The sequence below is a fragment of the Bombina bombina genome, chromosome 12 (assembly GCF_027579735.1).
Source record: "Bombina bombina isolate aBomBom1 chromosome 12, aBomBom1.pri, whole genome shotgun sequence".
Classification (NCBI taxonomy): domain Eukaryota; kingdom Metazoa; phylum Chordata; class Amphibia; order Anura; family Bombinatoridae; genus Bombina; species Bombina bombina.
Genome location: NC_069510.1, coordinates 35,065,310 through 35,089,969, shown reverse-complemented (window position 1 = coordinate 35,089,969; position 24,660 = coordinate 35,065,310). Strand labels below are relative to the sequence as shown.

The window sequence follows — 24,660 nt, the reverse complement described above, 5'->3', positions numbered from 1 at the left end:
TGTTATAGTTGAAATGTGGGTTTTGTAAGCATACTTGTGTATGCCCCAGTCTCAGGCACAGTAGAAAGTAATTAATAGAACCGTAATCACTTTTACTGGAAGCATTTTTGTTAACACAAATGTATTTTAAACACATTAGTACATTTTGGGCTCCATTTATCAATCATTTGGAGAATTCTCCTTTCTGTTCTCCTATCAGTTCTCCACAGCTCTCCTTAGGAGAGGAGCACATGTGCGCCCATATTTATCATAAAAAAGTTGTTTTTTCTCCATGGGAGAGCTGAGGAGAGCTGGGGAGAACTAATGATAAATTTCTCCAGTCGGATTAGTATCTTCTCCTTATTTATCACTAAAAATAAGCAACTATTCTCCATGTCAATCATATATAAACCAATAGAAATCTTTATACAGCCTTCCTAGTAGCTTTGTTAACGCCCCTCTTCAGCAAACTTTCATATAAGAAAATAGATCTACATTTTCATTGTTTTAGTGCTTCAATTTTAGCGCTTTTTTATATCTTATTTTTATGCCCCAATAGATATCATTTTTATCATTTTTGTGCTCTGTTATATATCATTTTTGTGCTCTGTTATATATTTTTTTTTTACTCCATCATAAATTATTATTGTGCTCCAATAGCCATTATTATTGTGCTTTGTTATAGATCATTTTTGCACCTTGTAGAGCCCTTTTTTTGTGTAACTGCTTCTACAACTGGTAGAGAATAGATTTCTAATGCTGTTCTCCACATTAACTATGGAGAACTTTAAGGTAGGAACTTGCAGGAGAACCTTCAGTCCTCCACAGGAGAATATAAATGATAAATTTGTAACTAGGAGAATTATGAGGAGAACTATATGAAATACGACTAAAAGATCTAATTTAACCCTTTTTTTGGAGAACATGTTCTCCAAGGAGAGTTAGAACAGAGTAGGAGAATTTTACAGTCGAACTTGCCCAATTTTAGGAGTATTTTTGAATGATAAATAGGAGAATTATTTCTCATGAGAACTTTTAGGAGAAAATATAGGAGAATTGGAATGATAAACAGAGCCCTTTAAGTTTTGACTATTACGCCTCTTTAATGTGTCATATTGTTGTTGGTTGCAGAGCTGACATTAAGTTGACAGGAAGAGACCTACAGACTTTGGCATAAAATGCACAATAAAAATGCAAGGAGCAGAGCTTTTTTTCATTAGACAGAAAAATAAATAAAGGACCAATTGGAAGTTAATGTTTTGGGCTACCCCTCTTAGAAGATCCTCAGTGGATAAAAAAAACATAAACCCTGATTTAAATTTGAATAATATGAGGAATATTTACGTGCCAAAAATAGAAGACAATTTTGTTAGCTATATAAAAGTAAGACCTCAGCGCAGAGGTTAAATATAATGCTTTATAAAAAAATTTTATAATGTCCTCTTTTATTGTTGTGTCCCTTTAAGGAAATTTGAGCTTGTATATTTAGTACATAACTGTCTTATATGTGTATTCACAATTACAACTTCCTCTTTTAGTTTTTTTTTCACCTAAACCAAAGCTGTGATGTGTGATGCATGTATTTTTTGCTGAAGACAAGAGCGATGAATGAGAAGCCAAAATTAAACTTCTATAATTCAGACAGAGTCCATTTAAAAAATACTGAGCGGATAAGGGCGGACATCTTTGAACCTGTCCGCCCTGCATCGAAGCTAGCGGGCAGCAACACACTATGCACATTTATAATTGAACAAAATACTATTTGTGGAACACTGCCCACTTCTGGTGGTATTGAAAATTGCCAGCTAATAGTTGAGATATAGCTTAAGACGCTGCAGTCATCTGACCAAGCCTTATGCAATCCAGCAGCTGAATGTGCTCCAAAACTGCACTTGCAACTTCTCAAATGGAGCCCAGAATATTATAGACTTACAAAAAGATGACATTGCAGAGCTGGTTGCAGAGCTGACATTAAGTTGTCAGGAAGAGACCTACAGACTTTGGCATAAGATGCCCAATAAAAATACAAGGAGCAGAGCTCTTTTCATTAGACAGAAAAATAATTAAAGGACCAATTGGAAGTTAATGTTTTGGGCTTACCCCTCTTAGAAGATACTCAGTGCATAAAAAAGCATAAACACTGATTTATATTTAAATAATATGAAAAATATTTACGTGACTTGCTATCTATATAAAAGTGAGACCTCAGCTCAGATGTGTAGCTCCTGCAGTCTCCTCTGTATCAGCTAAATGACAAAGTGATATCTGAGGTCAGATAAGTGGCCCCTGCAACCTCCATTGAATCAACAAAATGTACAATAAAGACATCTGATCAGGTTTGTGGCCCCAGAAATCCTTCTTCTGTTCAATCAGATGTGTAGCTGTCACGCCGCGCTGCTCCTTTCTTTGGTGCGCTGCTCTTTTGCTATGGCTGTTGCCATAGATGCGGCGGTTGCTGTGAGCGTGCAGCAATGACGTCATGGCCGCACGTCAATTCCCCTCATGCCAGTTGGATCATCAGACTCTCCTTGGCGCGAATTAGCGCCTATGTAAGTACCTACATACCTTATACTCACTGCCCAAGTATAGGACTTACTCTGTGTGCTCCTGGGTGTTATTTACTATTGTTGCTTGATTACCTTATTGGTGCTGAACTTTGCCTGTCTGACCACTCTGCTGTTTAAGACAATGTAATAATCACCAAGTTGATCCCAAATACTCTAGTCATAGATTTGAGGAATAGCTCCATTTTAGGGCAAGGTTTGCCCTCAACAAACATGGAATCTGAAATAGCGCTATATCGCCAAACCGGAAGTATACAAACCGGATATGACGCCAAACCGGACGTCCGTGTACCGGAACCGGAAATACATGTGGCATCAACATGCAATACACATTTTGACGTTGCGGCATTGGTCTGCATTGATTTTGGCGGTAACTTCTTGAGTCACTGATTGGTACTCATAACACTTATAAGGCCTCATTATACTTACCTCCTTATGGCCTAGATTTGGAGTTCGGCGGTAGCCGTCAAAACCAGCGTTAGAGGCTCCTAACGCTGGTTTTGGCCGCCCGCTGGTATTTGGAGTCAGTGATTAAAGGGTCTAACGCTCACTTTACAGCCGCGACTTTTCCATACCGCAGATCCCCCTACGCCATTTGCGTAGCCTATCTTTTCAATGGGATCTTTCTAACGCTGGTATTTAGAGTCGTTTCTGCAGTGAGCGTTAGAGCTCTAACGACAAAACTCCAGCCGCCTGAAAATAGCAGGAGTTAAGAGCTTTCTGGCTAACGCCGGTTTATAAAGCTCTTAACTACTGTACCCTAAAGTACACTAACACCCATAAACTACCTATGTACCCCTAAACCGAGCTCCCCCCACATCGCCGCCACTCGATTAAAAATTTTAACCCCTAATCTGCCGACCGCCACCTACGTTATACTTATGTACCCCTAATCTGCTGCCCCTAACCCCGCCGACCCCTATATTACATTTATTAACCCCTAATCTGCCCCCCACAACATCGCCGCCAGCTACTTAAAATAATTAACCCCTAATCTTCCGACCGCAACCTACGTTATACTTATGTACCCCTAATCTGCTGCCCCTAACCCCCCCGACCCCTATATTACATTTATTAACCCCTAATCTGCCCCCCACAACATCGCCGCCAGCTACTTAAAATAATTAACCCCTAATCTTCCGACCGCAACCTACGTTATACTTATGTACCCCTAATCTGCTGCCCCTAACCCCGCCGACCCCTATATTACATTTATTAACCCCTAATCTGCCCCCCACAACATCGCCGCCAGCTACTTAAAATAATTAACCCCTAATCTTCCGACCGCAAAGCGCCGCCACCTACGTTATCCCTATGTACCCCTAATCTGCTGCCCCTAACACCGCCGACCCCTATATTATATTTATTAACCCCTAATCTGCCCCCCTCAACGTCGCCGACACCTACCTACACTTATTAACTCCTAATCTGCCGAGCGGACCTGAGCGCTACTATAATAAAGTTATTAGCCCCTAATCCGCCTCACTAACCCTATCATAAATAGTATTAACCCCCTAATCTGCCCTCCATAACATCGCCGACACCTACCTTCAATTATTAACCCCTAATCTTCCGATCGGAGCTCACCGCTATTCTAATAAATGTATTAACCCCTAAAGCTAAGTCTAACCCTAACACTAACACCCCCCTAACTTAAATATAATTTACATCTAACGAAATAAATTAACTCTTATTAAATAAATTAATCCTATTTAAAGATAAATACTTACCTGTAAAATAAACCCTAATATAGCTACAATATAAATTATAATTATATTATAGCTATTTTAGGATTAATATTTATTTTACAGGCAACTTGTTATTTATTTTAACTAGGTACAATAGCTATTAAATAGTTAAGAACTATTTAATAGTTACCTAGTTAAAATAATTACAAAATTACCTGTAAAATAAATCCTAACCTAAGATATAATTAAACCTAACACTACCCTATCAATAAAATAATTAAATAAACTACCTACAATTACCTACAATTAACCTAACACTACACTATCAATAAATTAATTAAACACAATTCCTACAAATAAATACAATTAAATAAACTAGCTAAAGTACAAAAAATAAAAAAGAACTAAGTTACAGAAAATAAAAAAATATTTACAAACATAAGAAAAATATTACAACAATTTTAAACTAATTACACCTACTCTAAGCCCCCTAATAAAATAACAAAGCCCCCCAAAATAAAAAATTCCCTACCCTATTCTAAATTAAAAAAGTTACAAGCTCTTTTACCTTACCAGCCCTGAACAGGGCCCTTTGCGGGGCATGCCCCAAGAAGTTCAGCTCTTTTGCCTGTAAAAAAAAACATACAATACCCCCCCCCCAACATTACAACCCACCACCCACATACCCCTAATCTAACCCAAACCCCCCTTAAATAAACCTAACACTAATCCCCTGAAGATCTTCCTACCTTGTCTTCACCATCCAGGTATCACCGATCGGTCCTGGCTCCGATATCTTCATCCAACCCAAGCGGGGGCTAGACATCCACTGAAGAAGTCCAGAAGAGGGTCCAAAGTCTTCCTCCTATCCGGCAAGAAGAGGACATCCGGACCGGCAAACATCTTCTCCAAGCGGCATCTTCGATCTTCTTCCATCCGGAGCGAAGCGGCAGGATCCTGAAGACCTCCAGCGCGGAACATCCATCCGGCCCGACGACTGATCGACGAATGACTGTTCCTTTAAGGGACGTCATCCAAGATGGCGTCCCTCGAATTCCGATTGGCTGATAGGATTCTATCAGCCAATCGGAATTAAGGTATGAATTTTCTGATTGGCTGATGGAATCAGCCAATCAGAATCTAGTTCAATCCGATTGGCTGATCCAATCAGCCAATCAGATTGAGCTCGCATTCTATTGGCTGATCGGAACAGCCAATAGAATGCGAGCTCAATCTGATTGGCTGATTGGATCAGCCAATCGGATTGAACTTGATTCTGATTGGCTGATTCCATCAGCCAATCAGAAAATTCATACCTTAATTCCGATTGGCTGATAGAATCCTATCAGCCAATCGGAATTCGAGGGACGCCATCTTGGATGACGTCCCTTAAAGGAACAGTCATTCGTCGATCAGTCGTCGGGCCGGATGGATGTTCCGCGCTGGAGGTCTTCAGGATCCTGCCGCTTCGCTCCGGATGGAAGAAGATCGAAGATGCCGCTTGGAGAAGATGTTTGCCGGTCCGGATGTCCTCTTCTTGCCGGATAGGAGGAAGACTTTGGACCCTCTTCTGGACTTCTTCAGTGGATGTCTAGCCCCCGCTTGGGTTGGATGAAGATATCGGAGCCAGGACCGATCGGTGATACCTGGATGGTGAAGACAAGGTAGGAAGATCTTCAGGGGATTAGTGTTAGGTTTATTTAAGGGGGGTTTGGGTTAGATTAGGGGTATGTGGGTGGTGGGTTGTAATGTTGGGGGGGGGTATTGTATGTTTTTTTTTACAGGCAAAAGAGCTGAACTTCTTGGGGCATGCCCCGCAAAGGGCCCTGTTCAGGGCTGGTAAGGTAAAAGAGCTTGTAACTTTTTTAATTTAGAATAGGGTAGGGAATTTTTTATTTTGGGGGGCTTTGTTATTTTATTAGGGGGCTTAGAGTAGGTGTAATTAGTTTAAAATTGTTGTAATATTTTTCTTATGTTTGTAAATATTTTTTTATTTTCTGTAACTTAGTTCTTTTTTATTTTTTGTACTTTAGCTAGTTTATTTAATTGTATTTATTTGTAGCAATTGTGTTTATTTAATTTATTGATAGTGTAGTGTTAGGTTAATTGTAGGTAATTGTAGGTAGTTTATTTAATTAATTTATTGATAGGGTAGTGTTAGGTTTAATTATATCTTAGGTTAGGATTTATTTTACAGGTAATTTTGTAATTATTTTAACTAGGTAACTATTAAATAGTTCTTAACTATTTAATAGCTATTGTACCTAGTTAAAATAAATACCAAGTTGCCTGTAAAATAAATATTAATCCTAAAATAGCTATAATATAATTGTAATTTATATTGTAGCTATATTAGGGTTTATTTTACAGGTAAGTATTTATCTTTAAATAGGATTAATTTATTTAATAAGAGTTAATTTATTTCGTTAGATGTAAATTATATTTAAGTTAGGGGGGTGTTAGTGTTAGGGTTAGACTTAGCTTTAGGGGTTAATACATTTATTAGAATAGCGGTGAGCTCCGATCGGAAGATTAGGGGTTAATAATTGAAGGTAGGTGTCGGCGATGTTAGGGAGGGCAGATTAGGGGTTAATACCATTTATGATAGGGTTAGTGAGGCGGATTAGGGGTTAATAACTTTATTATAGTAGCGCTCAGGTCCGCTCGGCAGATTAGGGGTTAATAAGTGTAGGTAGGTGTCGGCGACGTTGTGGGGGGCAGATTAGGGGTTAATAAATATAACATAGGGGTCGGCGATGTTAGGGCAGCAGATTAGGGGTACATAGGGATAACGTAGGTTGCGGCGGTTTACGGAGCGGCAGATTAGGGGTTAAAAAAAATATGCAGGGGTCAGCGATAGCGGGGGCGGCAGAATAGGGGTTAATAAGTGTAAGGTTAGGGGTGTTTAGACTCGGGGTACATGTTAGAGTGTTAGGTGCAGACGTAGGAAGTGTTTCCCCATAGGAAACAATGGGGCTGTGTTAGGAGCTGAACGCTGCTTTTTTGCAGGTGTTAGGTTTTTTTTCAGCTCAAACAGCCCCATTGTTTCCTATGGGGGAATCGTGCACGAGCACGTTTTTGATGCCGGCCGCGTCGGTAAGCAACTCTGGTATCGAGAGTTGCATTTGCGGTAAAAATGCTCTACGCTCCTTTTTTGGAGCCTAACGCAGCATTTGTTTGAACTCTCGATACCAGAGTTAATTTTATGGTGCGGCCAGAAAAAAGCCCGCGGAGCGTTAACAGCCCTTTTACCGCCGAACTCCAAATCTAGGCCTATGGCTTGAGAAAGGCCCTGTTGAGTAATTTTTCAATAGACTAACTTCTTATAGCTGTTTTTTGCATGTTTTCTATTTGTTTTTCACAGGCAGAGCACGTTTACGCTCATCAATCTCACGAGGTCCACACCTTAACTGCTGGATACCTTATTGCTGAACTTTGCCTGTCTGACCACTCTGCTGTTTAACCCCTGAACTGCTGAATACCTTGTTGCTGAACTTTGCCTGTCTGAACACTCTGCTGTTTAACCCCTGACCTGCTGGATACCTTATTGCTGAACTTTGCCTATCTGACCACTCTGCTGTTTAACCCCTGAACTGCTGGATACCTTGTTGCTGAACTTTGCCTGTCTGACCACTCTGCTGTTTAACCCCTGAACTGCTGGATACCTTGTTGCTGAACTTTGCATGTCTGACCACTCTGCCGTTTAACCCCTGAACTGCTGGATACCTTGTTGCTGAACGTTGCCTGTCTGGCCACTCTGCTGTTTAGCCCCTTACCTGCTGGATTGCCTTATTGTTGCCGAACCTTGTCTGTCTCTGGCCTCTCTGCTGTTTTTTCCTGTACAGCTGATTTTAAGGACTGCCCTGTTTTCCATGAGTACTACTTACCTCATTTCATACCTCTCATTTTGTTCTGGGATATTTCCTTTTCCTTCCTCTTGACGCTGGGATAAGAAGATAACTGGCCAAGTTTGGTCTGATAGGGAAATATCCAACGAGCATTACATTATACTTGGGCCATGAACCCAAATGAGGTAGCTAGAGCAATTTCTCTTCAGGGACAAATGCTGGGAACCCACACCTCACACCTGCAAAGCCTGGATTCCAAATTAGAGACTATTACTACTATGCTCTCCTCACTTGTTGCAGAGAAAAATGCTGCTCCTATTGCCACACAGCCTGTCCCTGCTAGTACCACAACCTCCTCCCCTGCTTCTGGTAGCATACCCCGGATACTGTTGCTCGACAAGTTTAATGGCACTACCGACTGTAGGGGTTTTCTCAGCCAGTGCAGACTGTATTTTCGCAATGACCCCCATACCTTCCAGTCTCATCAGTCAAAGGTTACCTTCATCATTTCTTTGTTGAAGGACAAGGCCCTAGCCTGGGTCTCTCCCCTTTTGGAACAGAGTGCTCAACTCCTGAACGATGCTGATACCTTCATTTCTGCATTATGTTCCGTATTTGGGACTTCTGGTTGCACTTCTGCTGCAGAGTACTCTCTCTTGGATCTCCGCCAGAGCAATAGATCTGTGGTACAATAGGCCATCAAATTTCACACCTTAGCACTTGAGACCAGTTGGGATTGCAGTGCTCTCAAGGCAGCCTTCCGGAGAGGCCTTTATGAGCGCTTCAAGGATGAACTCACTTATAGGGATGTTCCCTCTACCCTGGATGATTTTATAGCACTCTGCATCAGTTTGGATTCACGCTTTCAATAAAAGCCAAGCTGAAAGAGAGAGAACTCGCAGAATTCTTCCCTCTCGTCCTCCTACCCGTCCAGCCACTAGACTGTCCTCTACCCCTTCAGCACTTCCAGTTACCTCTGAAGAGGAACCCATGGATCTCTCTTCCCTAAAGTCCTCAGAATCCGAAAGACAGAGAAGAAGGAGATTAAGACTGTGCTTCTATTGTGGTTCCAATGCACACCAACTTAAGAAATGTGATATACTGCCGGGAAAAGCCAACGCTTAGAGAATAAAAATGGGGTACCTCTAAGCATGGTCACTACTTATTCCCCTCACTCTTCTTGGATCTTGGTACCTATAACACTCACCTTTCTGCAGAACTCTGTCCACGCTCAGGCCTTTGTTGATTCAGGGGCAGCTGGAAATTTCCTATATCACCATTTTATGATTCACGCAGGTTTGCCTCTTCTCCAGAAAAAACAATGTCTAAAAATAACCACTCTGGATGGCACTTCCCTTGGATCAGATTTAATCAATTTTGAATCAGCACCCCTAACCATGACTGTGGGAGTCCTACATTCTGAACAGTTGCAGTTTGATGTCATTCATTCTCCTGCACAGTCAGTTATCAATGGTCTTCCTTGGCTACGTAAACACAATCCTCTGTTCGACTGGACTGAGGGACAGTTGGCCTCCTGGGGTAAATCCTGTTTTCACTCCTGCCTTGCTAAAGTTACTCCACTACAACACATTTCTATAGCCAGCCTTCTAACCTTCCCTCAGTATATGCAGACTTTATAGATGTCTTTGAAAAGAAAGCAGCTGATGTGTTACCTCCTCACAGCTAATACGACTTCAAAATCGACCTCTTTCCTGGAGCCCCACTTCCTAAAGGAAGGACTTAACCACTGTCCAAAGCTGAAACCAAAGCTATGGAAGAATATATCCAAGAGAATTTATTAATTCGCCCTTCCTCCTGCCGGGGCTGGGTTCTTTTTTGTCGGTATAAAGGATGGTGGTCTGAGACCCTGTATTGACTACAGAGACCTAAACAACATAACGATCAAGAATCGCTATCCTATTCCCTTGATCACTGAATTAAATGATTCACTCCAAAATGCTTGCTACTTTACAAAATTAGATCTTCGTGGGGCATACAATCTCATTCGTATCTTCCCGGGACATGAGTGGAAGACTGCCTTCAACACAAGATAAGGGCCAAATTGGAGAAATGTTAATTTGATCAAGTCCGGATTAAACTCCTTGAATACATCATCTCAAAAGAAGGTTTCGCCATGGATCCCACTAAGCTAACAGCAGTTCTGGAATAGCCTCAGCCCAACATATTGGAGGAGTTACAGAGATTCTTGGGATTTTCCAACTATTATCGCAAGTTTATAAATAATGTTTCCAAGATTGTTGCTCCACTCACTGAGCTGACTAAACGAAACAGAGACTGTAAGAATTGGTCTCCAGTAGCCGTGGATGCTTTCTCTCATCATACGGCCATTTGTACAGCTCCTGTGCTACTTCATCCTGATCCTGATTTACAGTTCACCTTAGCAGTTGATGCCTCTGAAATAGGAGCTGGTGCTGTCTTAACCCAAAGAGACCCTTCAACCTCCAAATTGCATCCTGTGGCTTTCTTCTCTAAGTGGTTCTCTCCTGCAGAGAGGAATTACGACATCTCCAAACCTTTGCTCTCCTGTGCTATCCTGGGCTCATGACAGCAAGCTATCTGGTCACTCCTTTCCAACACGTGTGGTGGTCTACCAAGAAGTTGGACTCTCAGGATTATGTCAAGTCTTGTCAAACTTGTGCTGTTAATAAGACTCCCCATCCTCTACCGCATGGCCTACTTCAACCATTGTCCATACCTAAACAACCATGGACACACATAGCCATGGATTTTGTTGTTGATCTCCCTCCTTCTGACCATCATACTGTCATCTGGGTTGTGGGGGATCGGTTCTCCAAACTGGTTCATTTTGTACCTTTTACCTAAGTTGCCTACACCCCAAGAATTGTCGACTCTTTTTCTGTTACATGTGGTACAACTCCATGATATACTATATATTGAGGACCTCAATTTGTTTCTAGCTTTTGGAGATGCTTTTGCAAATTGCTTGGAACCACTGTTTCTTTGTCCTCTGGATATCATCCCCAGACTAACGGGCACGCGGAGAGAACCAACCAGGATCTTGAAGCTTATCTCAGAACATATGTCAATTCACAGCATACTACGCTCTCCTTTCCAGGCCGTAGCTGGTTGCAAACCTCGTGTTTTTCCTCTATCTCCTCAGTCTACAGGAATCCCTGCTGCAGAATGTCACTTCACTAACCTCACTACCCATTGGCAACAAATACGCTCTCAGTTACAATCAACTGTCTCCAGATACAAGAGGCTTGCCGATCATCATCAAGCTAACATTCATGCATTTTCTACAGGTGATCGTGTCTGGGTCTCTACCCAATATATTCGCTTACGTCAACCTTGTCACAAATTATGGCCTTGGTATATTTGTCCTTATAAAGTCCTCAAAAGACATTCTCCTGTTGCCTACATAGTGGCCTTGCCTAAGTCCTTGCACATTCATCCAGTCTTTCACATCTCCTTGCTCAAACCCTATATCATGAATAGGTATACTCGACTCAGACGTCCTCTTCCTCCACTCCGGATTCATGGTGAACCGGAGTATGAGGTTGCCAAAATCCTGTACTCCAGAATCAAGCGCAGACAACACCAGTACCTCGTGCACTGGAAGGGTTACTCTGTGGCAGAGCGTTCCTGGGTTCCTGCCCGTGATGTGCATGCTCTATTTTTGGTCTCCAGTTTCCATGCTGCTCTCCCTTTGAAGTAGATGCTGATTCCCGGAGGGAATCTTTGAGTGGGGGGCTATGTCACGCCGCGCTGCTCCTTTCTTCGGTACGCCGCTCTGTTGCTATGGCTGTTGCCATAGACGCTGTGGTCGCTGTGAGTGTGCAGTGATAACGTCATCGCCGCACGTCAATTCCCCCTCATGCCGGTTAGATCCTCAGACTCTCCTTGGCTCGAATCGGCACCTATGTAAGTACCAGTATTCCTTACTGCTGGATACCTTATTACTGAACTTTGCCTGTCTGATCACTCTGCTGTTTAACCCCTAAACTGCTGGATACCTTGTTGCTGAATGTCGAGGATTGTTCTGGGATATTTCCTTATCCTTTCACTTGATGCTGGGATAAGAAGACTACTGGCCAAGTTTGGTCTGATAGGGAAATATCCCACAAGCATTAAAGTAGCCCATTCAACCTTTTTGTGTCAGCTAGAAGAACAAGTTAACCCTCATGTCAGATGTGTGGACTCCATTGCTTCACCTATATTCCCAAATGAGACCACAAAAACTTAATATCAAATATGTGCCACCTGGAGCTCCCATTATATCAGCTATGTGCCAAGACTCCAGATCAGATGCTTCACCTCTATAGTCCTTATTAGTATTTTCATGCCCAAGTAAGATCTCAGATCACATATATGACATATGGAGCACTTGTTTCCAGTGGTATTGCTGCTCTCCCTGTAGGTACTAGAATAGAGAGGGTGAAGAGCCTGGCTGTCTTACCTACTTGGCATACAGGTACTTAAATGTTTAAAGTGTTTGAAACAATCAACAGTAATAGCGGAATCATAGAATAGCTGTGTGTTGGTGTGGGCATTCTTTTATCTCTTCCCTTTTGCTAGTACCATATCTCTGTGTAAAGCAAGCCTTGCAAGGGCCCAAGAGCTAAAACTCTGGGTGAGTGGTTGGTTGTAGGACTCTATGTGTAAGATGCTATAACACAGTCATTTAGATAAGAGGTTAGGGGCTTTTGAGAGGCTTGATGCAGATCTATCTACATGAAATATCAATGCTGAAACTTGTATATTTCCTGCAGGAGCTGCGAGAAGTCTACCATTTCCAGTATGTGGCCTGGCCAGATCATGGTATCCCTGACTCCTATTCTTGCTTCCTGGAGATGATCCAACTGATGCGCCAATATCAGGAAGAAGACAGCACTCCCATATGTGTGCACTGCAGGTGAGTATGCATTATGCATACACTTACATTTACACATATGCATTGCAAAGGGGGCGTGACTGCGCATTCTCTTGTTTATGCTCTAGGTGTGCACGCCCATACGTGTGATTGCAAGTGTGTGTGGTAGGTTAGTATTCCTAATTTCACATAGTTTTTGCTTGTTCTGGTATTTTTATGTGAAATGCTTTATTTGCTTTTTTATTAAATCTATTAATATATTTTGAAATATATCATCAATCTTTTCTCTTCATAATATTTCTATTGAGGCCATTAAACTGTTCTTTATAAATGTTGCCACCTACATCTCTTACAGTTATTGAGGGACCCTAAGCTAGATTTTATCTTGTTCTGTTACCTTTGCTTCACAGGTGATTGTTAGCTGCAGGTGAGTGTGCTTCACAGGTGATTGTTAGCTACAGGTGAGTGTGCTTCACAGGTGATTGTTAGCTGCAGGTGAGTGTGCTTCACAGGTGATTGTTAGCTACAGGTGAGTGTGCTTCACAGGTGATTTTTAGCTACAGGTGAGTGTGCTTCACAGGTGATTGTTAGCTACAGGAGAGTGCACTTCACTGGTGATTGTTAGCTATAGGAGAGTGTGCTTCATAGGTGATTGATAGCTACAGGAGAGGGTTCTTCTCAGGTGATTGATAGCTACAGGAGAGGGTTCTTCTCAGGTGATTGATAGCTACAGGATAGTGTGCTTCAGAGGTGATTGATAGCTACAGGAGAGGGTTCTTCTCAGGTGATTGATAGCTACAGGAGAGGGTTCTTCTCAGGTGATTGATAGCTACAGGATAGTGTGCTTCAGAGGTGATTGATAACTACAGGAGAGTGTTCTTCACAGGTGATTGATAGCTACAGGAGAGTGCGCTTCACAGGTGATTGTTAACTACAGGTGAGTGTGTTTCACAGGTGATTGTTAACTACAGGAGAGTGCGCTTCACAGGTGATTGTTAACTACAGGATAGTGTGTTTCACAGGTGATTGATAGCTACAGGAGAGTGTGTTTCACAGGTGATTGTTAACTACAGGAGAGTGTGCCTCACAGGTAATTGTTAACTACAGGATAGTGTGTTTCACAGGTAATTGATAGATACAGGAGAGTGTGCTTCACAGGTGATTGTTAACTACAGGAGAGTGTGCTTCTCAGGTGATTGTTAGTTACAGGAGAGTGTGCTTCACAGGTGATTTTAAGCAAAGGTTGAGTGTGTTTCATATGTGATTGTGAGTAGAGGGTGAGTGTGCTTCATAGGTGATTGATAGCTACAGGAGAGTGTGCTTCTCAGGTAATTGGTAACTACAGGAGAGTGTGCTTCTCAGGTGATTGCTAGCTACAGGAGAGTGTGCTTCATTGGTGATTGCTAGCTGCAGGTGAGTGTGCTTCACAGGTAATTGTTAGCTACAGGAGAGTGTGCTTCACTGGTGATTGTTATCTATAGGAGAGTGTGTTTCACAGATGATTGTTAGCTATTGGAGAGTGTGCTTCACAGGTGATTGTTAACTACAGGTAAATGTGCTTCACAGGTGATTGTTAACTACAGGTAAATGTGCTTCACAGGTGATTGTTAGCTATAGGTGAGTGTGCTTCATTGGTGATTGCTAGCTGCAGGTGAGTGTGCTTCACAGGTCATTGTTAGCTACAGGAGAGTGTGCTTCACTGGTGATTGTTATCTATAGGAGAGTGTGCTTCATTGGTGATTGCTAGCTGCAGGTGAGTGTGCTTCACTGGTGATTGTTATCTATAGGAGAGTGTGTTTCACAGATGATTGTTAGCTATTGGAGAGTGTGCTTCACAGGTGATTGTTAACTACAGGTAAATGTGTTTCATAGATGATTGTTAGCTACAGGAAAGTGTGCTTCACAGGTTATTGTTAGCTACAGGAGAGTGCGCTTCACTGCTGATTATTAGCTGCAGGAGAGTGTGCTTCACAGGGGATTATTAGCTATCGGTGAATGTGCTTCACAGCTGATTGTTAGCTGCAGGATAGTGTGTTTCACAGGTGATTGATAGCTACAGGAGAGTGTGCTTCTCAGGTGATTGATAGCTACAGGAGAGTGTGTTTCACAAGTGATCGTTAGCTACAGGAGAGTGTGCTTCACATGTGATTGATAGCTACAGGAGAGTGAGTTTCACAGGTGATTGATAGCTACAGGAGAGTGTGCTCCACAGGTGATTGATAGCTACAGGAGAGTGTGTTTCGCAGGTGATTGTTAGCTGCAGGTGAGTGTGCTTCACAGGTGTTTGTTAGCCACAGAAGAGTGTGCTTCACAGGGGATTGTTACATACAGGAGAGTATGCTTCACAGGTAATTGTTAGCTGCAGGTGAGTGTGCTTCACAGATGATTGTCAGCTACAGGAGAGTGTGCTTCACAGATGATTGTTAGCTACAGGAGAGTGTGCTTCACAGGTGAGTGTGATTTACAGGTGATTGTTAGCTACAGGAGAGTGTGCTTCACATGTGATTGTTAGCTGCAGGAGAGTGTGCTTCACAGGTGATTGTTAGCTACAGGAGGGTGTGCTTCACAGGTGATAGTTAGCTACAGGAGAGTGTGCTTCACAGGTGATTTTTAGCTACAGGTGAGTGTGCTTCACAGGTGATTGTTAGCTACAGGAGAGTGCACATCATTGGTGATTGTTAGCTATAGGAGAGTGTGCTTCATAGGTGATTGATAGCTACAGGAGAGGGTTCTTCTCAGGTGATTGATAGCTACAGGATAGTGTGCTTCAGAGGTGATTGATAACTACAGGAGAGTGTTCTTCACAGGTGATTGATAGCTACAGGAGAGTGCGCTTCACAGGTGATTGTTAACTACAGGAGAGTGTGTTTCACAGGTGATTGTTAACTACAGGAGAGTGTGTTTCACAGGTGATTGTTAACTACAGGAGAATGTGTTTCACAGGTGATTGTTAGCTACAGGAGAGTGCGCTTCACAGGTGATTTTTAGCTACAGGTGAATGTGCTTCACAGGTGATTGATAGCTACAGGGGAGTGTGCTTCACAGGTGATTGTTAACTACAGGAGAGTGTGCTTCTCAGGTGATTGTTAGTTACAGGAGAGTGTGCTTCACAGGTGATTTTAAGCAAAGGTTGAGTGTGTTTCATATGTGATTGTGAGTAGAGGGTGAGTGTGCTTCATAGGTGATTGATAGCTACAGGAGAGTGTGCTTCTCAGGTAATTGGTAACTACAGGAGAGTGTGCTTCTCAGGTGATTGCTAGCTACAGGAGAGTGTGCTTCACAGGTTATTGTTAGCTACAGGTGAGTATGCTTCATAGGTGATTGATAGCTACAGGTGAATGTGCTTCACAGGTGATTGTTAGCTGCAGGTGAGTATGCTTCACAGATGATTGTTAGCTACAGGAGAGTGTGCTTCATAGGTGATTGTTAGCTACAGGTGAATGTGCTTCACAGGTGATTGTTAGCTGCAGGTTTGTGTGCTTCATAGCTGATTGTTAGCTACAGGAGAGTGTGCTTCACAGGTAATTGTTAACTACAGGTAAGTGTGCTTCTCAGGTGATTGATAGCTACAGGAGAGTGTGCTTCACAAGTGATTGTTAGCTACAGGAGAGTGTGCTTCTCAGGTGATTGATAGCTACAGGATAGTGTGCTTCAAATGTGATTGTTAGCTACAGGAGAGTGTGCTTCATAGGTGATTGTTAGCTACAGGTGAATGTGCTTCACAGGTGATTGTTAGCTGCAGGTTTGTGTGCTTCATAGCTGATTGTTAGCTACAGGAGAGTGTGCTTCACAGGTGATTGTTAGCTACAGGAGAGTGTGCTTCTCAGGTGATTGATAGCTACAGGAGAGTGTGCTTCACAAGTGATTGTTAGCTACAGGAGAGTGTGCTTCTCAGGTGATTGATAGCTACAGGATAGTGTGCTTCAAATGTGATTGTTAGCTACAGGAGAGTGTGCTTCACATGTGATTGATAGCTACAGGTGAGTGTGCTTCACAGGTGATTGTTAGCTGCAGGTAAGTGTGCTTTACATGTGATTGTTAGCTGCAGGAGAGCGTGCTTCACAGGTGATTGATAGCTGCAGGTGAGTGTGCTTCACAGGTGATTGTTAGCTGCAGGAGAGCGTGCTTCACAGGTGATTGATAGCTGCAGGTGAGTGTGCTTCACAGGTGATTGTTAGCTACAGGTAAGTGTGCTTCACATGTGATTGTTAGCTGCAGGAGAGCGTGCTTCACAGGTGATTGATAGCTGCAGGTGAGTGTGCTTCACATGTGATTGTTAGCTAAAGGAGAGTATGCTTCACAGGTGATTGTTAGCTATAGGTGAGTGTGCTTTATTGGTGATTGCTAGCTGCAGGAGAGCGTGCTTCACAGGTGATTGATAGCTGCAGGTGAGTGTGCTTCACAGGTGATTGTTAGCTACAGGAGAGTGTGCTTCACTGGTGATTGTTAGCTGCAGGTAAGTGTGCTTCACATGTGATTGTTAGCTGCAGGAGAGCGTGCTTCACAGGTGATTGATAGCTGCAGGTGAGTGTGCTTCACATGTGATTGTTAGCTACAGGAGAGTATGCTTCACAGGTGATTGTTAGCTATAGGTGAGTGTGCTTCATTGGTGATTGCTAGCTGCAGGTGAGTGTGCTTCACAGGTAATTGTTAACTACAGGTAAATGTGCTTCACAGGTGATTGTTAGCTTTAGGTGAGTGTGCTTCATTGGTGATTGCTAGCTGCAGGTGAGTGTGCTTCACTGGTGATTGTTATCTATAGGAGAGTGTGTTTCACAGATGATTGTTAGCTATTGGAGAGTGTGCTTCACAGGTGATTGTTAACTACAGGTAAATGTGTTTCATAGATGATTGTTAGCTACAGGAAAGTGTGCTTCACAGGTTATTGTTAGCTACAGGAGAGTGCGCTTCACTGCTGATTATTAGCTGCAGGAGAGTGTGCTTCACAGGGGATTATTAGCTATCGGTGAATGTGCTTCACAGCTGATTGTTAGCTGCAGGATAGTGTGTTTCACAGGTGATTGATAGCTACAGGAGAGTGTGCTTCTCAGGTGATTGATAGCTACAGGAGAGTGTGTTTCACAAGTGATCGTTAGCTACAGGAGAGTGTGCTTCACATGTGATTGATAGCTACAGGAGAGTGAGTTTCACAGGTGATTGATAGCTACAGGAGAGTGTGCTTCACAGGTGATTGATAGCTACAGGAGAGTGTGTTTCGCAGGTGATTGTTAGCTGCAGGTGAGTGTGCTTCACAGGTGTTTGTTAGCCACAGAAGAGTGTGCTTCACAGGGGATTGTTACATACAGGAGAGTATGCTTCACAGGTAATTGTTAGCTGCAGGTGAGTGTGCTTCACAGATGATTGTCAGCTACAGGAGAGTGTGCTTCACAGATGATTGTTAGCTACAGGAGAGTGTGCTTCACAGGTGAGTGTGATTTACAGGTGATTGTTAGCTACAGGAGAGTGTGCTTCACAGGTGATTGTTAGCTGCAGGAGAGTGTGCTTCACAGGTGATTGTTAGCTACAGGAGGGTGTGCTTCACAGGTGATAGTTAGCTACAGGAGAGTGTGCTTCACAGGTGATTTTTAGCTGCAGGTGAGTGTGCTTCACTGGTAATTGTTAGCTGCAGGTGAGTGTGCTTCACAGGTGATTGTTAGCTATAGGAGAGTGTGCTTCAGAGGTGATTGATAGCTACAGGAGAGTGTGCTTCACAGATGATTGTTAGCTGCAGGTGAGTGTGCTTCACAGGTGCTTGTTAACTACAGGTGAATGTGTTTCACAGGTGATTGTTAGCTACAGCTGAATGTGCTTCACAGGTTATTGTTAGCTGCAGGTGAGTGTGCTTCACATGTGATTGTTAGCTGTAGGAGAGTATGTTTCACAGGCGATTGATAGCTGCAGGTGAGTGTGCTTCACAGGTGATTGTTAGCTATAGGGGAGTGTGCTTCATTGGTGATTGTTAGCTGCAGGAGAGTGTGCTTCCCAGGTGATTGTTAGCTACATGAGAGTGTGCTTCACAGGTGATTGTTAGCTGCAGGTGAGTATGCTTCACAGGTAATTGTTAGCTGCAGGTGAGTGTGCTTCACAGATGATTGTCAGCTACAGGAGAGTGTGCTTCACAGATGATTGTTAGCTACAGGAGAGTGTGCTTCACAGGTGAGTGTGATTTACAGGTGATTGTTAGCTACAGGAGAGTGTGCTTCACAGGTGATTGTTAGCTGCAGGAGAGTGTGCTTCACATGTGATTGTTAGCTACAGGAGGGTGTGCTTCACAGGTGATAGTTAGCTACAGGAGAGTGTGCTTCACAGGTGATTTTTAGCTGCAGGTCAGTGTGCTTCACTGGTAATTGTTAGCTGCAGGTGAGTGTGCTTCACAGGTGATTGTTAGCTATTGGAGAGTGTGCTTCACAGATGATTGTTAGCTGCAGGTGAGTGTGCTTCACAGGTGCTTGTTAACTACAGGTGAATGTGTTTCACAGGTGATTGTTAGCTACAGCTGAATGTGCTTCACAGGTGATTGTTAGCTACAGGAGAGTGTGCTTCACAGGTGATTGTTAGCTGCAGGTGAGTTTGCTTCACAGGTGATTGTTAGCTACAGGAGAGTGCGCTTCACTGGTGATTATTAGCTATAGGAGAGTGTGCTTCAGAGGTGATTGATAGCTACAGGTGAGTGTGCTTCACAGGTGATTGATAGCTGCAGGTGAGTGTGCTTCACATGTGATTGTTAGCTGCAGGAGAGTATGCTTCACAGGCGATTGATAGCTGCAGGTGAGTGTGCTTCACAGGTGATTGTTAGCTACAGGAGAGTGTGCTTCACAGGTCATTGTTAGCTATAGGTGAGTGTGCTTCATTGGTGATTGTTAGCTGCAGGAGAGTGTGCTTCCCAGGTGATTGTTAGCTACAGGAGAGTGTGCTTCACAGGTGATTGTTAGCTGCAGGTGAGTATGCTTCACAGGTGATTGTTAGCTACAGGTGAGTGTGCTTCACTGGTAATTGTTAGCTGCAGGTGAGTGTGCTTCACAGGTCATTGTTAGCTACAGGAAAGTGTGCTTCACTGGTGATTGTTATCTATAGGAGAGTGTGCTTCAGAGGTGATTGATAGCTACAAGAGAGTGTGCTTCACAGGTGATTGTTAGCTGAAGGTGACTTTGCTTTATAGATGATTGTTAGCTACAGGAGAGTGTGCTTCACAGGTCATTGTTAGCTATCGGTGAATGTGCTTCACAGCTGATTGTTAGCTGCAGGAGAGTGTGTTTCACAGGTGATTGATAGTTACAGGAGAGTGTGCTTCTCAGGTGATTGATAGCTGCAGGAGAGTGTGTTTCACAGGTGATTGATAGCTACAGGCGAGTGTGCTTCACAGGTGATTGATAGCTACAGGAGAGTGTGCTTCTCAGGTGATTGATAGCTACAGGAGAGTGTGTTTCACAAGTGATCGTTAGCTATAGGAAAGTGTGCTTCACAGGTGATTGTTAGCTGCAGGAGAGTGTGTTTCACAGGTGATTGATAGCTACAGGAGAGTGTGTTTCACAGGTGATTGATAGCTACAGGAGAGTGTGTTTCACAGGTGATTAATAGCTACAGGTGAGTGTGCTTCACATGTGATTGGTAGCTACAGGAGAGTGCGCTTCACTTGTGATTATTAGTTGCAGGAGAGTGTGCTTCACAGGTGATTATTAGCTGCAGGTGAGTGTGCTTCACAGGTGATTGTTAGCTGATGGAGAGTGTGCTTCTCAGGTTATTGTTAGCCACAGAAGAGTGTGCTTCACAGGTGATTGTTACATACAGCAGAGTATGCTCCACAGGTAATTGTTAGCTGCAGGTGAGTGTGCTTCACAGATGATTGTTAGCTACAGGAGAGTGTGCTTCACAGGTGATTGTTAGCTACAGGACAGTGTGCTTCACAGGTGATTGTTAGCTACAGGAGAGTGTGCTTCACAGGTGATTGTTAGCTACAGGAGAGTGTGCTTCACAGATGATTGATAGCTCTAGGTGAGTGTCGTTCATAGCTGATTGTTAGCTACAGGAGAGTGTGCTTCACAGGTGATTGTTAGCTGCAGGAGAGCGTGCATCACAGGTGATTGTTAGCTGCATGTGAATGTGCTTCACAGGTGATTGTTAGCTGCAGGTGAGTGTGCTTCACTGGTAATTGTTAGCTGCAGGTGAGTGTGCTTCACTGGTGATAGCTATAGGAGAGTGTGCTTCAGAGGTGATTGATAGCTACAGGAGGGTGTACTTCACAGGTGATTGTTAGCTACAGGAGAGTGTGCTTCACTTATGATTATTAGTTGCAGGAGAGTGTGCTTCACAGGTGATTGTTAGCTGCAGGTGAGTGTGCTTCACTGGTAATCGTTAGCTGCAGGTGAGTTTGCTTCACAGGTCATTGTTAGCTACAGGAGAGTGCGCTTCTCAGGTGATTGATAGCTGCAGGTGAATGTGATTCCCAGGTGATTGTTAGCTGCAGGTGAGTGTACTTCGCTGGTAATTGTTAGCTGCAGGTGAGTGTGCTTCACATGTCATTGTTAGCTACAGGAGAGTGCGCTTCACTGGTAATTGTTAGCTATAGGAGAGTGTGCTTCAGAGGTGATTGATAACTACAGGAGAGTGTGCTTCAGAGGTGATTGATAACTACAGGAGAGTGTGCTTTACAGGTGATTGATAGCTACAGGAGAGTGTGCTTTACAGGTGATTGTTATCTGCAGGTGAGTTTGCTTCCCAGATGATTGTTAGCTACAGGAAAGTGCGCTTCACTGGTGATTGTTAGCTACAGGAGAGTGCGCTTCACAGTTGAATGTTAGCTACAGGAGAGTGCGATTCACTGGTGATTATTAGCTGCAGGAGAGTGTGCTTCACAGGTGATTGTTAGCTGCAGGTGAGTTTGCTTCACAGTTCATTGTTAGCTACAGGAAAGTGTGCTTCTCAGGTGATTGATAGCTACAGGAGAGTGTGCTTCACAGGTGATTGATAGCTACAGGTGAGTGTGCTTCACAGGTGATTGTTAGCTGCAGGTGAGTTTGCTTCACAGGTCATTGTTAGCTACAGGAAAGTGTGCTTCTCAGGTGATTGATAGCTACAGGAGAGTGTGCTTCACAGGTGATTGATAGCTACAGGTGAGTTTGCTTCACAAATGATTGATAGCTCTAGGTGAGTGTGATTCATAGCTGATTGTTAGCTACAGGAGAGTGTGCTTCACAGGTGATTGTTAGCTGCAGGAGAGCGTGCATCACAGGTGATTGTTAGCTGCAGGTGAATGTGCTTCACAGGTGATTGTTAGCTGCAGGTGAGTGTGCTTCACTGGTAATTGTTAGCTGCAGGTGAGTGTGCTTCACTGGTGATAGCTATAGGAGAGTGTGCTTCAGAGGTGATTGATAGCTACAGGAGGGTGTACTTCACAGGTGATTGTTAGCTACAGGAGAGTGTGCTTCACTTATGATTATTAGTTGCAGGAGAGTGTGCTTCACAGGTGATTGTTAGCTGCAGGTGAGTGTGCTTCACTGGTAATCGTTAGCTGCAGGTGAGTGTGCTTCACTGGTGATAGCTATAGGAGAGTGTGCTTCAGAGGTGATTGATAGCTACAGGAGGGTGTACTTCACAGGTGATTGTTAGCTACAGGAGAGTGTGCTTCACTTATGATTATTAGTTGCAGGAGAGTGTGCTTCACAGGTGATTGTTAGCTACAGGAGAGTGTGCTTCTCAGGTGATTGATAGCTGCAGGTGAATGTGATTCCCAGGTGATTGTTAGCTGCAGGAGAGTGTACTTCGCTGGTAATTGTTAGCTGCAGGTGAGTGTGCTTCACATGTCATTGTTAGCTACAGGAGAGTGCGCTTCACTGGTAATTGTTAGCTATAGGAGAGTGTGCTTCAGAGGTGATTGATAACTACAGGAGAGTGTGCTTCAGAGGTGATTGATAACTACAGGAGAGTGTGCTTTACAGGTGATTGATAGCTACAGGAGAGTGTGCTTTACAGGTGATTGTTATCTGCAGGTGAGTTTGCTTCCCAGATGATTGTTAGCTACAGGAAAGTGCGCTTCACTGGTGATTGTTAGCTACAGGAGAGTGCGCTTCACAGTTGAATGTTAGCTACAGGAGAGTGCGATTCACTGGTGATTATTAGCTGCAGGAGAGTGTGCTTCACAGGTGATTGTTAGCTACAGGAGGGTGTGCTTCTCAGGTGATGGATAGCTGTAGGTGAGTTTGCTTCACAGGTCATTGTTAGCTACAGGAAAGTGTGCTTCTCAGGTGATGGATAGCTACAGGAGAGTGTGCTTCACAGGTGATTGATAGCTACAGGTGAGTTTGCTTCACAGGTGATTGTTAGCTACAGGAGTGTGTGCTTCACAGGTGATTTTAGCTACAGGAGAGTGTGCTTCACTGGTGAGTATTAGCTGCAGGTGAGTGTGCTTCACAGGCGATTGATAGCTGCAGGTGAGTGTGCTTCACTGGTGATTGTTAGCTACAGGAGAGTGTGCTTCACAGGTGATTGTTAGCTATAGGTGAGTGTGCTTCATTGGTGATTGTTAGCTGCAGGAGAGTGTGCCTCCCAGGTGATTGTTAGCTACAGGAGAGTGTGCTTCACAGGTGATTGTTAGCTGCAGGTGAGTGTGCTTCACAGGTGATTGTTAGCTACAGGTGAGTGTGCTTCACTGGTAATTGTTAGCTGCAGGTGAGTGTGTTTCACAGGTCATTGTTAGCTACAGGAGAGTGCGCTTCACTGGCGATTGTTATCTATAGGAGAGTGTGCTTCAGAGGTGATTGATAGCTACAGGAGAGTGTGTTTCACAGGCGATTGATAGATACAGGAGAGTGTGCTTCAGAGATGATTGTTAGCTGCAGGTGAGTGTGCTTCACAGGTGATTGTTAGCTACAGGAGAGTGTGTTTCACAGGTGATTAATAGCTACAGGAGAGTGCGTTTCACAGGTGATTGTTAGCTACAGGAGAGTGTGTTTCACAGGTGATTAATAGCTACAGGAGAGTGTGCTTCACAGGTGATTGATAGCTACAGGAGAGTGTGCTTCACTTGTGATTATTAGTTGCAGCAGAGTGTGCTTCACAGGTGATTGTTAGCTGATGGAGAGTGTGCTTCACAGGTGATTGTTACATACAGGAGAGTATGCTTCACAGGTTAGCTACAGGTGAGTGTGCTTCACTGGTAATTGTTAGCTGCAGGTGAGTGTGCTTCACAGGTCATTGTTAGCTATCGGTGAATGTGCTTCACAGCTGATTGTTAGCTGCAGGAGAGTGTGTTTCACAGGTGATTGATAGCTACAGGAGAGTGTGTTTTACAAGTGATCGTTAGCTACAGGAGAGTGTGCTTCACAGGTGATTGATAGCTACAGGAGAGTGTGTTTCACAGGTGATTGTTAGCTGCAGGAGAGTGTGCGTCACAGGTGATTGTTAGCTGCAGGTGAATGTGCTTCACAGGTGATTGTTAGCTGCAGGTGAGTGTGCTTCAAAGGTGATTGATAGCTACAGGAGAGTGTGTTTCACATGTGATTGATAGATACAGGAGAGTGTGTTTCACAGGTGATTGATAGCTACAGGTGAGTGTGCTTCACATGTGATTGATAGATACAGGAGAGTGTGCTTCACAGATGATTGTTAGCTATTGGAGAGTGTGTTTCACATGTGATTGTTAACTACAGGTGAGTTTGCTTCACAGATGATTGTTAGCTACAGCAGGGTGTGCTTCACAGGTGATTGTTAGCTACAGGAGAGTGCGTTTC

At 43.5% G+C, this 24,660-nt stretch overlaps 1 protein-coding gene across 1 annotated transcript in view; it reads left to right on the top strand.

Moving 5' to 3' along the window:
- The window catches only part of PTPN18 (protein tyrosine phosphatase non-receptor type 18), a 163,142-nt gene that overhangs the window by 91,538 nt on the left and 46,944 nt on the right, over nucleotides 1-24,660 (top strand). The window contains exon 8 of the mRNA XM_053695813.1: nucleotides 12,834-12,976. Within this exon, the coding sequence (XP_053551788.1) occupies nucleotides 12,834-12,976 (143 nt within the window). The remainder of the gene's footprint in view (nucleotides 1-12,833; nucleotides 12,977-24,660) is intronic.